Raw genomic sequence first — 20,821 nt, forward strand, 5'->3', positions numbered from 1 at the left:
GTAAGAAAGGCTGAAAGACGACCACCACTGAACAAGACACACAAGCTGAAACGTCAAGACTGGGCCAAGAAATATCTCAAGACTGATTTTTCTAAGGTTTTATGGACTGATGAAATGAGAGTGAGTCTTGATGGGCCAGATGGATGGGCCCGTGGCTGGATTGGTAAAGGGCAGAGAGCTCCAGTCCGACTCAGACGCCAGCAAGGTAGAGGTGGAGTACTGGTTTGGGCTGGTATCATCAAAGATGAGCTTGTGGGGCCTTTTCGGGTTGAGGATGGAGTCAAGCTCAACTCCCAGTCCTACTGCCAGTTTCTGGAAGACACCTTCTTCAAGCAGTGTGTTACGTCCCCCCCGAAGGGGTCTAGGCATGCGAGTGAGGGGACCAGTAACAAATGAGTCCAGAACAGAATGAAAGGAAAACAGACAGGTGTTCTTAGTAAATAACATAGTCTTTATTATAGATAATCATAACATAAGGAGCCGGCAACGCCGTATTACCAATAACATGCCGAAAAAGGGAAAAAAGGTTGCAACAACAAAGAACACAACAACCAAACAAAAACTCCACACCACGAGGAGGCACTTCCAGGCACTTATTTTCATGCAGGACAATGCTCCATCACACGCGTCCAAGTACTCCACAGCGTGGCTGGCAAGAAAGGGTATAAAAGAAGAAAAACTAATGACATGGCCTCCTTGTTCACCTGATCTGAACCCCATTGAGAACCTGTGGTCCATCATCAAATGTGAGATTTACAAGGAGGGAAAACAGTACACCTCTCTGAACAGTGTCTGGGAGGCTGTGGTTGCTGCTGCACGCAATGTTGATGGTGAACAGATCAAAACACTGACAGAATCCATGGATGGCAGGCTTTTGAGTGTCCTTGCAAAGAAAGGTGGCTATATTGGTCGCTGATTTGTTTTTGTTTTGTTTTTGAATGTCAGAAATGTATATTTGTGAATGTGGAGATGTTATATTGGTTTAACTGGTAAAAATAAATAATTGAAATGGGTATATATTTGTTTTTTGTTAAGTTGCCTAATAATTATGCACAGTAATAGTCACCTGCACACACAGATATCCCCCTAAAATAGCTCAAACTAAAAACAAACTAAAAACTACTTCCAAAAACATTCAGCTTTGATATTAATGAGTTTTTTGGGTTCATTGAGAACATGGTTGTTGTTCAATAATAAAATTATTCCTCAAAAATACAACTTGCCTAATAATTCTGCACTCCCTGTATCATTTCCACGACAGGGGAATGATAGAAAAACACAAACGATAAACTCGTTATGCAGCTGCTAATTTAGATTTTTTAGTATGAACCGTGTTCAACCTGATATTCAGTGTAAAATTATAAGTGATGTGATGTCAATGTTTGCATCACAATCCTGATAAAACAGGATTTTTAAAAATATACATTTGTGTGCAGAAAAAGTGCTGAGAAAGTTTGTCTGAGCTACCGTCAGTCTAAGAACATTGTTGAGGCTTTTTTTTGTGTGCGATACACAAAAAAAGCAGATTTGTGACTCTTCAGGCTCTTGAAATGCTCCTCATAATTGCACTTAGCATTTTTTAGACGGTCCTATTGACCATTTGGCTCAGCGTAAATTCATGGCTGTTTCTTTTCCTTTTCAGAGTGAAAATTGTGCTGTTGGATGTCAGTTACGTTTATATAATATGTAATTGTAGCCATTCCTTTAAATGACCGGAATGCTGTTATAGTTTGTGCTAGAGACAAAATTCAAACAAAGAAGCGAAGACAGGGTTACAGGTATATTTCGTATACCATGGCATCATAAAGCATTCAGCAAAGTATTGCTGTCTGAACACACACAGAAAAATCAGCTATGCCTCAATTTCACCATGTGGGCATAATTCTTCAATCCTTTTGGGCCAGAAGTTCAAATGGTTCCTGGCTTTGACATCTCCATTAATGGTATTTTTCCAGTGTATGTCTTTGCAAAGAGATTATTACTTCATACATTAAAAGGGACATTATTAATTAGGTGGCATGAAGGCATCACAGCCCTGCTGGAGATTTGTTGGCTGCACATCCTTGTTGTGCTCCACCACATCCCAAAGGTGACTGCACCTTTGGGACTGAGACCTGGTGACTGTGGACGCCATCTGAGTTCAGTGAACTCACTGTCATGCGATGGACACGGTCAGCAGCAATGCTCACAGCTGTTTTTCCAATCTTCTGTTGTCCAGGTTTGATGAGTTACATCAACAGTAAGCTGAGGCTACATGAACTGTAAGCCTCAGCTTACTGTTCTCAGCTAACAGGAGTGGCACCCGGTGTGCTCTTCTGCTGCTGTAGCTTATCTGTTTCAAGGTTTAGCGTGCATTCAGAGGTGCTCGTCTGCATGGCTTGGTTGTAATGTGTGGTTAGAGTTATTACATTATTTGAGTTACAATCTGGCTATTTTCACCCAGAGAACTGCCGATTATTTGATATTTTCTCTTTTTTAGACCCTAGAGATGGTTGTTTGAGGGTAAAGTTCCTGAAACACTCAACAGATCGTGTGACACCAGCCATTTCAAAGTCATTTAAATCTCTTTTTTTCCTCATTCTAATGCTCAATCTAAAGTCTTGAGTATGTCTGCATGCCTAAATGAATTTAGCTGCTACCATTACTGCTGATTCAATAGCTGAATGGGTGTTCCTAATAAAATGGTCGTTAAGTTTAAATATATTAGTGTTTATATTGATGCAGGCTCATAATAAGCATGAAAGCTTCAAATAATGAGTTCTGACTTAACAGTCAGGTAAAAACTGGTTTAAAGACACAGGGATGAGACAGGATGAACTGATTAATGTTATTGTGAACTGTGACTCATGCCAAGCTTGATCGTGGCTCAAGAGTTGGGAGTTCGCCTTGTAATCGGAAGGTTGCCGGTTCGATCCCCGGCTTGGACAGTCTCGGTCATTGTGTCCTTGGGCAAGACACTTCACCCGTTGCCTACTGATGGTGGTCAGAGGTAGGGCTGGGCCATATTATACCGTTCACGATAATACCGGTATAAAGTTCGGCAACGATAGGAAAATGAAATATCGCGATAGAATGTGGGCAAAATGCGCATGCGCAGTGCCTTTGTTTTCATACGCACATGGCAGAAAAAGTATGGCGGCAATGGAGGATGACACGGACGAAGGCGCGTCTTTGAATGAAGCGGGTGAGCCAGAATTGGTCAGTAAAAACGGTGCAACTTCGGTGGTGTGGAAGTGGTTTGGTTTTCGTCCATCGGATACCCACCAAAGCAAAATTTTTTGTAGAACATGCAAGCGGGCCATCGCGGCGAAGGGAGGAAACACTACAAACCTATTTTATCATTTGAAGCAGAAGCACTCCTCTGAGTACAAAAAAGCCATTAAAGCACGTGAAGAGTTGTCCGCTTCAACTAGCGAGGTGGTAAGACCAAAGAAGATGACTTAACAAACAATCTACGTAGCTTTAAATAGCTCCATGCCTTATGACAAAAGTAACAAACACTGGGGGGAGCTAACTAATGCAGTGACACATTGTTTAGCCAGGGATATGATGCCTATTCAGAGTGTGGAAAGAGAAGGTTTCAAAAAGATGCTTAAAACGTTCGATCCACGCTACAAGCTACCCACAAAGAAATACTTCTCTAAAGTCGCCTTGCCTGCTTTATATGAAGAGATCCGTACTGAGGTGTCAAATGCGTTATCTTCGGTGGAGTTTTTTGCGTCCACCACGGACATGTGGTCAAGCCGAACATCAGACCCCTACATGAGCCTCACAATACATTATGTGGACAAAGACTGGAAGCTACAAAACAAGTGCCTCGAAACATGTTTTTTCCCCGAGGACCATACTGGGGAAAATATAGCCAGAGTCTTAAAAGAGTTCCTCAGCTCGTGGAATCTTCAGGAGGAAAAACAAGTGTGTGTGACGACTGACAACGGGGCCAACATTGTGAAAGCCGTCGCACTCAACAACTGGACCAGACTTTCATGCTTCGGACATCGCCTGCACATTGCAATAGGTACGTTTTTTTGTTTTTTTTTTGCTATAGGTAAGTTAATTATAACGTCAGATTAAGAACTTATTGTATTAGTTTAAATGATGGTAATAATACTGTTATAGATAGATAGATAGATAGATAGATAGATAGATAGATAGATAGATAGATAGATAGATAGATAGATAGATAGATAGATAGATAGATAGATAGATAGATAGATAGATAGATAGATAGATAGATAGATAGATAGATAGATAGATAGATAGATAGATAGATAGATAGATAGATAGATAGATAGATAGATAGATAGATAGATAGATAGATAGATAGATAGATAGATAGATAGATAGATAGATAGATAGATAGATAGATAGATAGATAGATAGATAGATAGATAGATAGATAGATAGATAGATAGATAGATAGATAGATAGATAGATAGATAGATAGATAGATAGATAGATAGATAGATAGATAGATAGATAGATAGATAGATAGATAGATAGATAGATAGATAGATAGATAGATAGATAGATAGATAGATAGATAGATAGATAGATAGATAGATAGATAGATAGATAGATAGATAGATATCTATCTATCTATCTATCTATCTATATATATATACATTAGAGAGAGAGAGAGAGATGTGTGTGTAAATAATTGTGTGTTATACAACTTAAATGTCACATTCCACACCGCATTAATAGTGCTGTTGAAACTGTGTTTCCTTTTAAATGTATGTCTTTTAGAAAGAAGTGTGAAGGACCCAAGGATCGAACGAGCAGTTGGAGTGGGAAAGAAGATTGTTGCTGCTTTTGGCCATAGCTGGAAGCGCCAGCGAGCTCTGCAGGCTGCCCAAAAGGAACTGGGCCTACCAGAACACAAACTCATAACTGAATGTTGCACTCGTTGGGGTTCAAAGCAGAGAATGATCCAACGGCTGCTGGAACAAGAAAAAGCTATAACACAGGTTTTAGCTGCTGATAAAACCACAAGGCACCTCATGTTGACATGGCAAGACATTGAAGTGCTTGACTCTGTCAGCACTGCACTGAATCCACTCCTAGAGTTTACAGATGCTTTCTCTGCTGAAGAGTATGTAACCATTTCATGTGTTAAGCCTGTTCTTCAGATGTTTAACAATGACATGTTAAAAGTAAAAGAAGGTGACACTGAGCTGACCAAAGACATCAAAACAGCAATACTTGACTACATGAACAAAAGCTACACAGACAGTGTCACAGAGAGGCTTGTTAACATGGCTTCTTTCCTTGATCCACGGTTTCATACAGAATATTTCAGTGAGAGAGAAAGCAAAGCCATCAAAGTTCAAGTCATGAGTGAACTAGAGCATCTTGTCCCACACCAGGGTATCACAGGTTTTTCAGAAACACTTCATACATCTACTGGTGACCAAACAAATCAGGGAGCTGTTAAAAAGCAAAAGAAGAGTCTCGGGAGTTTTTTGAAGGGACCAGTTAGTGGCAAGATGGAGGTAACTGCAGAGAGGTTATCATCTGAACTGAGATGTTATGTGAATAGTCCACCAGCAGACAGTGAGTGTGATCCTCTTTCGTGGTGGAAAGTTCACACAGTAAACTTTCCCCACATCAGCAGATTAGCTAGGAAATACCTCTGCATTCCAGCAACTAGCTCTGCATCTGAAAGGTTGTTCAGCACAGGTGGAAATGTTGTAACTTGTCAAAGGTCCTCCCTTAAGCCCGCATCTGTGAACATGTTAGTGTTTCTGACAAAGAATCTTAAAACTTGAAATGTAGAAAAACTTCCAGGAGCAGTAGCATAATTTATCTGTTTTTTGTTTGTTTTGTTTTTACTCAAGAGTTTGTGCAATATTATTATTTGACTTATTGATTTTGCACACTGCACTTTTGTTACAAAGCACCTCTTAAGTTTTGTGGATATACATGATTATGGATAACCATGTATATAACAGGATAACCACTGTTGAATTTTGTGTGGCTGTAATGCACGTTAAAATAAACAGCTGCTTGTTTAAACAAAAACAAATTGATGGGGTTTTTTTCCACTAAAAAAGTTGTAGAGTTGTATTTTGTTTTGCGTCAATTATATCGTCAGTTATATCGTTATCGCAAATTTTCAAATCTATATCGTGATAAATATTTTTTGCCATATCGCCCTGCCCTAGTCAGAGGGCCTGGTGGCGCCAGTGTCCGGCAGCCTCGCCTCTGTCAGTGCGCCCCAGGGTGGCTGTGGCTACAATGTAGCTTGCCATCACCAGTGTGTGAATGGGTGGGTGACTGGATATGTAAAGCGCTTTGGGGTCCTTAGGGACTAGTAAAGCGCTATATAAATACAGGCCATTTTACTCTGATAAAGTCATGGAATAAACGAAGCAGGAAATTAGCAGAACAGGTCGCTTTTAAAACAAATCTCTTTTGTTGATGTAACTCATCAAACCTGGACAACAGAAGATTGGAAAAACAGCTGTGAGCATTGCTGCTGACCGTGTCCATCGCATGACAGTGAGTTCACTGAACTCAGATGGCGTCCACAGTCACCAGGACTTATATCTGCTTCAGAGTCTAATGGCTTCACTGCTATCACCTCCCATATCTACATATATCTGGACTGGATCTGGACCTGAGCCCTAACTGCTCTAAGGAATTAAGTAACATTACTGAAAGCACACAAATAAGCTACTAAATGGACCTGTTTGAGATTTTTTTTTTGTTATTGTTATTGTGGTTTCCAGGGAAACTCAGTTATATTACTGTTAGATGTTACCAGGTTATAATGAAAAATAGATTACCGAGCTACAGGGAAATTGCACATTATTTATCCTCTCCAATATGTTATTCTTGAAGCTTCAGGAAGCTTAGATAGATTAAACTGCAGTGAAAGCACATGAGTAATAGCAAGAGAAAACAAATTTACATGACATTAATGTTTGGATTAAAAGTAAGCATCCAGCTGAGCACTGGATAACTCTAGAACAAGCGGTATTTATGTAGCTCTGACAAAGGCCATCGTTATGCCGTATGCTGATGGAAAATCTAACCGATCCCTTGTTTGTATGAATCACAACAGTCAGGAGAGGATTTAAAACACCAAGAAAAACAGTTTAAAAAACTGAAATTGACCACAGGATGAGCAGATTACATAGTAAACTTTAGGTTTGTTCTATCAACTGAGGAAAGTGAGAGTTCAGGGTTATTTGCTGGAGTGAAACATTGAGAAAGTAACTCTAATAAAGTGGCACTAAGGATGTAAGAACGGGATCATCTCTCTCAGGAATGCATTGAAAGGGCTTTTCCAGAGCATGTGTGAGGTCATCTATACGTGCCACTGAGTAACACCTAGCGTACCAATCACATTTCTTTCTTTTGTGCCCTTTATTTTTTCCCAGACAGGAACAACGGAGCTTGCACTACTTGGTATCCATAGTAACAGAGATATTATACAAGATTCAGGTTGTAAAAATCCTGTTTGCTAAAGCAGTGACTGAAGAATCTCAAAGAGATGCTGAAGGATCCACCTACAGTCAACGTAAGTTTTTCAATTGACGTCTATAGACGTCAATGGCAGTGAATGAGTTAAGACTTCCCAATTAGGTTAAAGAGAAAACTTGGGCCAGTTTGCATGCTTTGAGAACACTAATTTATCTCTTAATGCAGTTCTCCCCAAATGAATGATTAATCTTGATCAGTAGATCTACATTTGGAAATGAGAAGAGTTTCGCTATTGGGTGTATAAAAAGCTTGAATATAGCCACTGTGATGTCATCTATTGGTTCTGGACTCAGCAGTTCATCTTGAAGCATCCAAATAAAATCCTAAAATTTCACTCATCAAAACTGCAGCACAGACTTCTCAGATGGTCGGTTAATACAATGAACGACGCAGCAGCCATCGCCATATAATTGCATCAAAAATGCTTGAACAATGGAGGACAGCTCCTGTTGAGTGACTCCAAAAACTCAGGTGAAGCCTAGCAGACACTTTTGTAGCAGGCTGATAACATGTTTAGGTGGTTTTGCCATCTTTTGGCTTTTAGCTCCGGAGCTTACAGCTTGCATTTGAAAGAACTTGCACAAGTTTTTTGACACTGTTGGTTCATGCTTACTTTCCATTGTCAATAGTCTTCAGTCAGGCTCCGTTCCCTCCGACTTTAAACATGCTGTTGTGGAACCTATCCTTAAAAAGCAGAATCTGGACTCAACAGTTTTATCAAATTACAGACCAATCTCTAAAGTGCCCTTTTTTCAAAAGTTCTGGAGAAAATTGTAGGTTTGGCAGCTCCAGGCCTTCTTAGATAAATATGACATTGGTGAAGTATTCTAGTCTGGTTTTAAAATGCACCACAGTGCTGAAACTGATCTTTTAACTTTTACTGACTCAGGAGATTCTGACATTTTAAACAACAAACAATAGATCATGGGATTCTTATCTTTTAGCTGCAACTATGTGTCGGAATTAAATGAATTGTTTTGGAATGGTTTAAATCCTACCTATCTCACTCTACACCTACGACTGCAAAGCCACTAACAGCTCCAACATCATTGTGAAGTTTGCGGACGACACTACAGTGGTGGGTCTTATCACCAACGGTGATGAGACAGCTTACAGGGAGGTGGTCAGCGGCCTGACCCACTGGTGTCAAGACAACCATCTCACCCTCAACGTCACAAAGACAAAGGAGTTGATAGTGGACTTCCGGAGGTGCAGAGAAGTACACACCCCCATCACCATCAGCGGCGCTGCTGTGGAGAGAGTGAGCAGCTTCCGGTTCCTTGGCGTACACCTGGCTGAGGATCTTACGTGGTCAGTATACACAAACAAAACAGTGAAGAAGGCGCAGCAGCGCCTCTTCTTTCTCAGGAGACTGAAAAGACTCGGCATGAGCCCCCGCATCCTCAGGACCTTCTATCACTGTGCCATTGAGAGCATCCTCAAACAATTCTATTCATTGTTTACTCTATTTAACTTGTAAAATATGTGTACACACACACACACACACACACACACACACAAAAATATTTAGTATACACATCCAGAAATGCATATACTATTATATATTGTACATATATTTATTAGTTTCAGATGTAGCCATTCTTGTATTTTGCTTGTTTACATTATTGTATTTTACACAACTCTGTTGCTTGTGAAGCTCGCACACAAGAATTTCACTCACATGTGCTGCACCAATGTACCTGCACATGTGATGTGACAATAAAAGTGATTTGATTTGATTTGCCAAACAGTTTTCGAATTGATTTTAACACTTGTTTTTAAGACGCTGCATGGACTAGCTCCTACATATGTTTCTGGTCTTCTAACCTGGTATACTCCTGCAAGATCTTTGAGCTCTGCGGACCAAATGCTACTAGTTGTCCCAAGGTCCAGATTAAAACACAGAGGAGACCGGGCATTTGCGGTGACTGCTCCTAAACTCTTTGCCTCTGCATATCAGGACATATATATGTGTACACACACACACACACACACACACACACACACACATATATTAGGGGTGCAACGATACACAAAATTCACGGTTCGGTTCGATACTTTGGTGTCACGGTTCGATATTTTTTCGATACAAAAAAAAATGTTCATGCCTTTTTAATTTGTCATTTATTAAAATTATAAATATATATTTTAACACAAAAGTACAGTTTTTAAATTTAACCCTAACCCTTGTGCGTGTTGTTTTTTAGCTCGTCATATTGCAGCCACAGAAATTCTTTTGTCCATGAAACCATAAAGCTGCACTTTCTTTTTGCCTTATAGTCTGATTTGTCATAACTTCTCCGTTTTGTGGTAAGCTTTTCTTTGGCTGTCACTTCTTCACCCTGACCTGTCTTATTTGGCTCAGCAGAACTAAAATATATATCTGTCTGTGAAGGTTCTCAGTCATCCAGGTCATCGTAGTGAAATATATATCCTGCCGCACTCACATAAGCTCAGCGATTCTCTGCGCGATCAACCTCTCACATGTTTAAGCTGCGGGAGATTTCACTTGTCATGTTTGCATAGTAAGCTAACGATTAATAAGACGATGTCAGAGGAATTGGTGCACAAATTATCATCACTCACAGATCAGTGCTGTCGCTCTCTATACACAGTTCGCGCGATTGCAAAGTGAAAGCAAAAAAACAAGCGCAAATTCAAACACGATTTCAATATGTCACATATTGACAGTGGCTCACCGATGCCAATGACATAATTACCCAGCTACATTTCTGAAAGAATGCAAAAGCATTGACATATATTTTTCCTTCCTACAATAGCCCGACAGGCAGGGCAGAGATAGCCCCGGGACGTCGGGCTGGCGATATTGCGAGCCCTGTATCTGATTGAGGAATCACTCATCTTTGGAAAAGAGAGTTTATTACAGAGAAATGTCTCTTTCCAAAATAAAAGCTATACTATCCGCTTCTTCTGGGCTATATTCTCAGCAGCATATTAAACATATCAGGTCTCCATAAGGAGAATCCTGTGCTAACAGCTGTCTAAATGACTCGGCTAAAGTTTGTAGCATGCATGCTTGTTGTTTTTGTCTTTGCACTAGGATGATGTCGGTGTAAATGTGCAGTCATATTCGTTGTGTTCCCACTAGTGCTTTCAGGTTAATCTCGTTGAAATAACCTTAACGCCACAACATGGCAAATCTCCGTTAACGAGCTACCCTATACAGAGGGGCTAGACGGCCAACACGTTAACGAGCTAACTGCGCTAACACACTAGCTCCCACCCATGTAATTGAGCATTGCATGGCACATCCAACATACTGTTTTACTTTAGTCCATGACTCGCTTACCTTCAGGGTCATACGTCACATGAAAACCAAAATAATTCCAAACGCCAGATCTGAATGAGGGTGGGGAGGTCCACTTCTGTCTCGCTAGCTTGCCCTGCGCTCTTCCTTCTGACCATGCTGTCTGTGTTGAGCGCTCAGTGAATCTGCGTTCGACTACTCCGCCTAGGCTGCACTCTTGAGCCTAGGCGGAGTAGTCAAATGCAGATTCACTGAGCGCTCAACACAGACAGCATCGTCAGAAGGAAAGTTGATAAAATAAATTACAAATTTTGTATTGTTCTTTGTTATGTTCTCTTATAACTTAACTGGTAAGTAACGACGCCTTCTTTAGTCGTAGGAATTTACTTTAATAACCAGTCTAAGGAAAACAAGGCGCAGACATATCCATGCGCGCATACACCACACTTTGTGTTCTACACTCAATAACAGAAAGTAGTGCCACAAACTATAAACTGATTTTACTAAATACATAACAGTTCCTCCCATCCAACCTTGATGAACACAATAGGTACCAAACAATCAAAATATTTCAGATAATGTTGTAAACCAATAATTTAACTTGAACTGAAATATGACACCTACTCAGTGATTTACAACATGTAGGTAGGTTGTTTCCTCTTAAACATTTGAACTGCTTTCCTACAGAATTAACGTGAAACCTATAAGTTCAGTCTCTGAGGTGCTCTGCGATTTCTCTCAGGGTACCGTCTGCCTATTTGGTCAGACTCCATAGTGCTCTGTGTGGTAAGTTCAGGTGTGTGAGCATCGGTAGCTTCACGTAAATCCTGAACCTCAGGTGGTGGAGCGAGGGCAAACTCTTCTGAATCTTGGTGTGTAGATGTGCTCTCAGGTGGCTGTGGAACCATGTGGCTTTCCGCATCTACAATCTGATCAACATGTCTACGCCAGACTAAGTTGGCTCCAACATCTACAGTATATGTCAGTGGTCCGGTCCGTGACAGGATCGTGCCAGGCTGCCATTTCTGACTTGAGTCTCTGTAGTCCCTGGCGAGAACTTTTTGTCCGGCATTGAAGAATCTAGTTTTGTTTCTTGTTGCGTCCACCATGGAAGACTGTTTGTCTTGGACATTCTTGCGAATGTCTGGTTTCAGCAAATCTAGACGTGATCTCAGATTTCGTCCCATGAAGAGCATTGCAGGTGTGTGTCCAGTTGTTGCATGGGTGGCGTTCCTGTAAGCCAGTAAGAAATTGTCTATTTTCTGTTGTAGCGGCTTCCCCTCTGTGCGACTGGCTTTCATTGACCGCTTGAAGGACTGAATGAACCGTTCGGCTTGTCCATTTGTTGCAGGATGATGGGGAGCTGAAGTGATATGTCGTATGCCGTTACTCCGAAGGAAACACTGGAACTCCTCCCCAGTAAACTGACGACCATTGTCACTTACGAGCTGTTGTGGCAGACCTGTGCGTGCAAACAGTGACCGAAGGCTATTGATCGTGCTGGCAGCTGTTGCTTGCTTTACGGGGAAGATTTCTGGCCATTTTGAGTGAGCATCAACCACAACTAGGAACATTTGGTCCATAAATGGGCCAGCATAGTCTATATGGATGCGTTGCCATGGAGCGGATGGCCACTCCCACGCGTGTACAGGTGCTGTTTGAGGTTGACGCAGCGTCTGCTGACAACCAGTGCAGGATTTTGCCATGTTCTCTATTTCACAGTCAAGGCCTGGCCACCAAACATAGCTTCTAGCAAGAGATTTCATCTTAACCACACCTAAATGTCCAATGTGCAGTGAGTCCAGTACCGTTGTACGTAGTTTGGGTGGCAGGATGACACGAGTTCCCCACATAACACATCCTTGGCAAACGGATAGTTGGTCTTTGCGGGTGGAGTACGCAGAGAACTGAGTGTCAGTGCAGGACGGCCAACCATTCACAGTAAAATCGTATACTTTGGACAAGATTGTGTCTCGGCTCGTTTCCCTTTTCACCTGAGCACTTATGACAGGTAGGGGTTCCATTTGTGTAACGTGAAACACAGTAGCTGGATCAGTCAGTTCTTCAGTGGGTTGCATGTGTGGAAGACGTGAAAGTCCATCTGCATTTCCATGTAACTTTGTCCCTTTGAACTCAATGGTGTAGGTGTGTGCACCTAGGAACAAGGCCCATCGCTGCAAGCGTGCCGCAGCCATGGTTGGAATACCTTTCTGAGGGTTAAAGATGGACACCAGCGGTCGGTGGTCTGTGATCAGGGTGAAGTGTCGTCCATATAAATACTGATTAAACTTCTTCACGCCCCACACTAGACTGAGTGCTTCTCTGTCTATCTGCGCATAGTTGCGTTCGGCTGCATTTAGGGACCTTGAAGCAAAGGCAACTGGGCGTTCCGATCCATCAGGCATTTTGTGAGATAGCACAGCACCAATGCCATATGGTGAGGCATCACAGGCGAGGCGAAGTGGTAGATTGGAGTCAAAGTGTGTCAGAACCTCCTCTGATGTAATGAGCTGCTTAGCGCCATTAAATGCCTCTTCACAGTTTTTTTGTCCATTTCCATTTGACATTTTGTTGCAGCAGAGAGTTCAGCGGGTGCAGAACTGTTGAAAGGTTTGGTAGAAACTTGTGGTAATAATTAATTAAGCCCAAGAAAGAGCGCAGCTGACTCACATTTTTAGGTTCTGGTGCCTTCAGGACTGCTTCAACTTTGTCCTTGGTTTTGTGGAGCCCATGTCTGTCGATCTTGTGTCCACAATACTCAATGGCATCCTTAAAGAACTCACATTTGTTTTTGTTTGCTCTCAGTCCATATTTTTCTAGCCTGGCCAGGACTGCTGTTAGGTTAGCCAGATGAGTCTCCTCATCAACACCAGTGACGATTATGTCATCCAGAAAACACTGTGTTCCTGGAATGTCTTGTAGGACCTGATCCATGGCACGTTGCCATACTGCTGGGGCACTGGCAATACCAAATACCAGTCTGTTGTACTGATATAGGCCTTTGTGAGTGTTTATTACCAGATATTTTCTGGATGTCTCTTCTACTTCCATCTGGAGATAAGCCTGGGCAAGGTCAATTTTTGAAAAGTGTTTGCCACCTGCTACTGCTGTGAATATGTCTTCTATCCGTGGAAGTGGGTATTGATCTATGCGGAGAACTGGGTTCACTGAAACCTTAAAATCACCACAGATCCGCACACTGTCACTTGCTTTCTTGCTTACTGATACTATTGGTGTAGCCCAATCTGACCATTCCACCTTGGTGAGTATTCCTTGCTCTTCCAAGCGTTGAAGCTCTGCTTCAACTTTAGGGCGTAGAGCATAAGGTACAGGGCGTGCCTTGTGGAATCTTGGTTTTGCATTGTCCTCTAGTATGATCTGTGCTTTAATATTTTTCAGGGTGCCGATTCCATCTTTGAACACCTGGGCATGGTTATTAAGGATCTGTTTCAGTCTTTCATCTACAGAATTTGCACTCAGGCCTCGTTTCAGTCTCATTGACTTTATTTCTTTCCAGTTGAGGCGGATGTGTTTCAACCAGTCACGCCCAAATAATGGCACACCTCCATTTTTCAGAACATAAAGTTCCAGGTTGCATTTCTTTTTCTCATATTCCACTTTCACTTTTAGTTTTCCCAGAGGAGTTATTCTTTCACCTGTGTACGTTTTCAGTTTCACCGAGGTGTGCTTCAGTTTCAGATTGGGGAATTTGCTTCTATAATCTTCATATGAAATCAGTGAGAGAGCAGACCCGGTGTCCAGTTCCATCTGTAACTCAATCCCTTGTATTTTAGGTGTGAGCCATATTGCATCGTTATCTTTCTCTTGCATTGTGTACAGTTCCAGGCATGCCAAATCCTCCTCAGAATCAGTTGGCTCTGACTCGTTTACTTCATGCAGCTTTCTGTCTCTTTTCCACATTTTGTTTTTCTTTTTAATCATACTGCTTTGATTTACACATTTTCTGTATATGCCCCTTTTTGTTACATTGCAGGCATTCTTTCTCTTTAAACCAGCAATTAGCAGCGTCATGTGACTTCTTGCCGCATCTGAAGCACATCGGTAATTTGTTATTGCGCTGCGGATATATTTTGTTTACAGAACACGGCTCCGTGCCTTTTCCCTGAAGCTCTCCGGCATCTTTTGCTGCTGTCTCCATCGATATTGCTATCTCTAATGCACGGTGCAAAGTGAGGTTATCCTCTGTGAGAAGTCGTTTCTGTGTGCCTTCATTGTTCATGCCGCAGACGAAACGGTCTCTCAGCGCATCTGACAGCCCCTCCCCGAACTGACAGTGTTCCGACAGCCGCCGGAGTTCCGCGATGTACTCCGATGTGGACTCATTCTTTAGTTGATTTCGTTTATGAAATCGGAAACGTTCGGCTATAACCAGTGGCTTCGGTTGGAAATGTTTTTGGAGCACTTCTGTGATCTCCTTGAAACTTTTGTCAGCTGGTTTGATCGGTGTGATGAGGCTGCGCAACAAGTTGTATGTTTTCGCTCCCATCACACTCAGTAACACAGCAACTTTCCTCTCGTCCTCTACTTTATTAGCTCGACAATACTGTTCAACTCTCTCTACGTATGTTGTCCAATCCTCTGTGCCATTATCGAAAACGTCCATTTGTCCAACGCCTCCTGACATTTTTCGGTATTTTTATAAGCGTCCTTCACTTAAAATAATTGATGTTACTCACGTCCTCTCTTTAGCCAGGCAGGTGAGCTAGCATCCACACGGAGGGTTAGTTGTTTTGGCCCTAACCGTTTTTCGTGTCTTTTTGGCCACTTTCACAAGGATTTCCCCCTCTCTGTCGTCCAATGCACATCAGGGATCCGTTTTAATCCTCGTCGCCAGTCTGTTATGTTCTCTTATAACTTAACTGGTAAGTAACGACGCCTTCTTTAGTCGTAGGAATTTACTTTAATAACCAGTCTAAGGAAAACAAGGCGCAGGCATATCCATGCGCGCATACACCACACTTTGTGTTCTACACTCAATAACAGAAAGTAGTGCCACAAACTATAAACTGATTTTACTAAATACATAACATTCTTTTTTTTTTCTCCCCTTTGGTTTTCTTTCTTTCTTTCTCTCCCCCTCTTTCTTTCATTCTTTCCCCCTGTCCTATCCCACAGTCATGTCTGTCCCGTTTGCAACTGAAAATAAAATAAATTCATAATTATAATAAAGGTCAATCAAATGGACCAATATGATGATCCACTTAAAATAAATCCTCTTGGCATCTTTCTTGGCCACAAAAAAAAAAAAAAAAAAAAAATTGAAAAAAAAATTGAAAAAAAAATTGTATTGTTCGATACATATGCGTACCGAACCGAAAGCACTGTATCGAACGGTTCAATATCGATACGAATATCGTTGCACCCCTAATAAATAAATATATATATATATATATATATATATATATATATATATATATATATATATATATATATATATATATATATACATACATACATACATACATACATACATACATACATACATACACACACACACACACACACACTTCATGAGTCGCAAGCACTCAACTAACTCTCGTCACTGGGTGTATGATTTATTACAGCAGCTGGTGATGATTATGTGATGATGGTAAAGTGCTGATATTAGCATGAAATGCCTACATGTCCCAAAGTAAGAATCCAGTGTCATTATCTGTCGGCTATCATTGCAAAAAACAAAACAAATTCACATTATAAAAAGTCATCTGATGCACTGTTACGCACATCTATAGCAACTGCAGCACCTTTAATAAAAGTATGATTTTACCAAGACTACCGATCCCAGGCCTGCCAGCACTAGTTAGATATTTGTGGACAGGTTTTGTTAGCAAGGTGCCATCTACATCAAGGCTACAAATGCAAACACCCTCCATCAGCAAAGAAGAAATCGTGATCACGAGCTGAATCTTGGTCACATCTGAGGCGACGCCTGCTGTTAAACACAACAGGCTGTTAGGTGTCAACTGGATGTCGCCTGCTGCTGCTGCTCGCAAAGCAACTCGGCTTTGTCAGATGGTTAACGACTGACCTCCAGCTCAACCATGTCTTGCTTGTTCTTTTTGCAAAGATGAAAGTTGTCCATTTTTAAGTTAATACCTAACGAGCAACAACTCACAGAAGTGTGTTCTAAGAAGCCCCTCTTTGTTATGCATTGATTCTAACTACATTACCATATGGCAGCAGCCTGCCACCAGAGGCCACTTTGCAAACCCTGAACAAGAACAGAAGCAGAGCCTCTTCAGAGTCTTCAGAGTTGACAAACACATTCACTTTATCCAGGAGAAAATGAGTCAGGGAATTACATATCTCTCTCCTCCACTCAAAGTTTCCACCTTCAGATGTAATTTATATTCATGAGTACATGCTGATGAGTTACACCTTGACCCTTTGTGATCGTGGGTCAGAAAGTAAAACCACTAAAAAAACTTTACCTGCCCATTAAATGCATGAAATAGTGTCATCTAATAAGAAAGAATGTCCCTAAATTCATTGCTTTAAAGTTATGACCACAAGAGTAGACTAAGGGAGCACTTCACAGCGAATAGCAAGAAAAACAATATTAATAATATCTTGATGATAGTGGTAGCAACAGAAGAGTGTCTATAAGGAGATGTTACCACATTATATGAAACCCATAGAGGGTGGGAATATTCTGGACACGTGCACTGAATCAATGCCACTCTGACCATGGAGAAGCAGCACTCCATTCTTCAGAGACATGTCCCACCCTCAAGTTTGGATTTTTGTAATGAACGAGTCAACAGGGTGATGAAGTCAAACACCTCAAAGCTTTTCAACAACCACAAAAAACCCAAAGAAGACCAAGGAGAGCTGACCGTCAAAGACTTTCCTGCAGAATGGTCCTGACATCCTGGAATAACACCGCACAATCACATCTGCTGTAGGAACAAATAAATTCTACAATATTCAGAAATTCCCTGGCATTGTCACTGCTATTGAAGTTAGACTTTATAAAGTGCTACTCCAACACCTCTATCAGCCAAAGAGAGATGGAGGAAATCACCTATCCCCTGTGCTTCATGTGTGGATGTCTGAAGATTGTAGTGTTTAAATAGCTGATAGTAAGTTCACATTTTAAAATGTCAATACTTTTAGTCCTTTTAAAAGTTTTGGTTTACTTAGTATTGCTGTTTCATTATAACGGCTGGACAGTTTTATGGAGTCTTCAGAGAGGGCATCTTTCATTAATGCAAACCTTAAAAAAAAGACTAATAAAAAGGTATTTTATGTACATTTGTACAAGAACATTTAAGCTTGTAAAATGTTCGGAACAGACTTTTTGGGCTCAGTGTTAGCAGTGGCGACAAACCTGGGAAGGCTTTAGCTAATATTGACACTTAAAGGTTTTAGTACACAGTTCGTGCGTACAGTGTTATGTAGGTTCTGAATTAAACATTACATTTATCTGATTCTAGAACTAATAGCATCCCCAGGTTTCACACAGGTGTTGCTATAAGGAGAAAGCTGCTTTGCATTCAAATTCTGTGATTAGTTAGCTGAGAAATTGGGACAGAAGTAGGGTTGCCAACCGTCCCTTAAAATACGGAATCGTCCCGTATTTAGAAACAAAAGTACACGTCCCGTATTGAGATAATAAGGGACGCACTTTGTCCCGTAATACAGTGAGAATCAAAAGTAGTCTATAAATGTTAATGGAATTAACGCTTTGTTTGAAAACATAATTCCCAGCCCCTCTCCTGCTTTGTGACCAATGAGCTGACAGCACACTTATGACAATTCGAGTATGACAATTCAGATTACCGCTCATCTCATTGGTCGAGGAAAGGTCGCTTACGGAGAAAATACCGGAAGACAACAGATGACCACAACAAGAAGCATGGCCAACAGGGGAACAAACGCCGTCACTGCGGTGCAAGTCTCGGACGACAGTACACCTAAAGCTGGGCAGACACTGTGCGATTTTTTCAGTCGCGTTATTCAGCTCCTGCTCAAACTGCACGATTGACTCGCAGTTGGTAGGTCACGATGCAGGTCTCACACTATACCGCCCGATGCTCTGATGCGACCTGAGTGCTCACACTGTGCGTCCATAAAATTAAGGTTATAACAGAAAATCTGTCGCTCGCTCTCTCTGTCTCTCACTCACACAGACACACCACCACCATCAACTTTGCTAAATTGCTAATGAAAAACATGATCAGGCAGCTGTGATTTAGCAGCGATGTAGATCCAACTATTTTCACGGTTGTTGTGGTCGTGATAATTTTGTGAGGCCACATCGAAAAGGCTCGGATGAGCTTTTCAAAGTTCTACAAGTTGTGCCTCCATCGCTTGTGTCCAGATCACACGCTGCACAGCCGTGCTGCTCCGTCTTTTTCACGGCGTTTACGTGTTTGCGCGCGAGCAGTGTGAGCGGCTCACGAGCGATTGATGATCGGGAGCTGGTCGTGAGGTGTTAATCACTTCTCGTTACCCCACGTATACTACACGACGCACGATGAAGGCCAAAATCGGTCCGATCACTCAAAAAAATCGGCTCAAAATGGGCCAAAAATCGCACAGTGTAAGCCCAGCGTTAGAGCAGCAATGTTTGTTCCCCCTCAGAGAAAGGGAAGAATGGGAAAAGGAAAACACCTGGCTGGAAAAAGTTAATATGGGCATGTGCAGTGAATATCAGCGCTATGTGGCCAGAAGTGTGATAATATAATTTATTTTGTGTAATAAACAACTGCAAGGATAGATGATTACAACAAATTGATGACTAATACATAAAAGTAATACATAGATGAATAATGATGATGAGTTAAGATGCGTAATCATGGGAACAAGCGGGTTTTCAAACGGGAGCAGCTGATTAGCATTAGAAAAGCTGAAATAATACCTCAGCTGAAGCCAATTGTACTAAATGCACTAAATGTGCACTGTTACAAGAATATTTTTCTTTCTATTGTTTTCTATTATTTTAAGTTAAGCAGGACAGAGTGCTTTTAAAGAAAGATTTACTTATATTCTCAAAAGTTAAGCATGACAGGCTTCTGTTTAAGAAAGAGACCTGTTTTACTCTGTTAATGTTGTCATTTTGAGCTAAAAATAAATGGCTAAATGATCATTTGTTTCACATGTGTTCATATCACAAAGAATACACATCTACTTAAATCAAATTCAAGTCAAAGGGTTAAAAAAAACAATTTCACACAAAAAAAGAGCTAGAAAATTCACCACACTGGGAAGGGTGAAGACAACTGGGTCGCCCGGCCCTGGCCACGAGGTGTCCCTTATTTATTTTTCAGGGAGTTGGCAACCCTAGACAGAAGTAACCCTTACCTCCAATATCCGGTCGCAGTTTCTTGTCATATTCTTTCAGTAAATTATTGAGTATTTCCGTGGCGTCGGTTTGCTGGGATTTAGGAGCCAGCATCTGGTTCACAGTGACATCCTCGTAGTCCTCCTCGGACTCGATTGTTAGAGAGCTACAGGGACACAAATAAAAGAAGGTGGCTGGAAACAGCAGGAGCAATGACACTGACTTAAAACATGCAGCGCAGTCTGCAGAGTGCATGCACGCAAAGACATCGTTAGTGTCACTGAGTCCTTCACGCAAACTTGAGAGCCAGCCACAAAGTTTCCTGAGCATTTAAAGCATCACCAAAACGCATCACGCGACCAAAGGGCGCCACTTACCAGGTATGAAGGGCTGAAAGAAGTAGGATATAAGCCAGTAGCGGGGATGTCATGTTTGTCGCAGGAGGACAACAAGTAGAGATGTGTGAGAGGACGGTGCGCAAGGTGTCGGTGTCTGGACGCGACGGTCACTGCTGCTCAGGGGAGAAAACGTAAGAGCAGCCCTTCGTAGTTTGTAATCCAGCAGAAATGTCATTCATTGTTGTGAAATAGATCCTTCCTCGTGGGAGTGCCTCCTCGTATAGACGGAGGAGCAGCTGGTCTCACCTGTACAGGGTTGCAATTCCTGGATAGCGGACGCTGCTTGTGCTTTACGCAGGTGCGCACACTGAATGCGTCCCTCTAAAAGCCCCTGGTCCACCAAAAACTCCTCCGTGG

The 20,821-nt window shown here is 41.6% G+C and overlaps 1 protein-coding gene across 2 annotated transcripts in view; it reads right to left on the reverse strand.

Moving 5' to 3' along the window:
- The window catches only part of gabrg3 (gamma-aminobutyric acid type A receptor subunit gamma3), a 91,475-nt gene extending 70,654 nt beyond the window's left edge, over positions 1 to 20,821 (reverse strand). The window contains exons 1-3 of one of the 2 annotated variants that reach the window (XM_085263980.1): positions 20,711 to 20,821; positions 20,444 to 20,577; positions 20,087 to 20,232 (exon numbers count right to left, since the gene is read on the reverse strand). In XM_085263980.1, the coding sequence (XP_085120106.1) occupies positions 20,087 to 20,232; positions 20,444 to 20,496 (199 nt within the window). In that variant the 5' untranslated portion in view covers positions 20,497 to 20,577; positions 20,711 to 20,821. Of the gene's footprint in view, positions 1 to 20,086; positions 20,233 to 20,443 lie in introns of both variants that reach the window. The other variant, XM_085263981.1, reaches the window with a different exon arrangement.

Source organism: Mchenga conophoros, linkage group LG23, assembly GCF_057382185.1.
Source record: "Mchenga conophoros isolate Kocher_MC1m ecotype Shallow Benthic linkage group LG23, M_conophoros_male_GT1.1, whole genome shotgun sequence".
NCBI lineage: Eukaryota > Metazoa > Chordata > Actinopteri > Cichliformes > Cichlidae > Mchenga > Mchenga conophoros.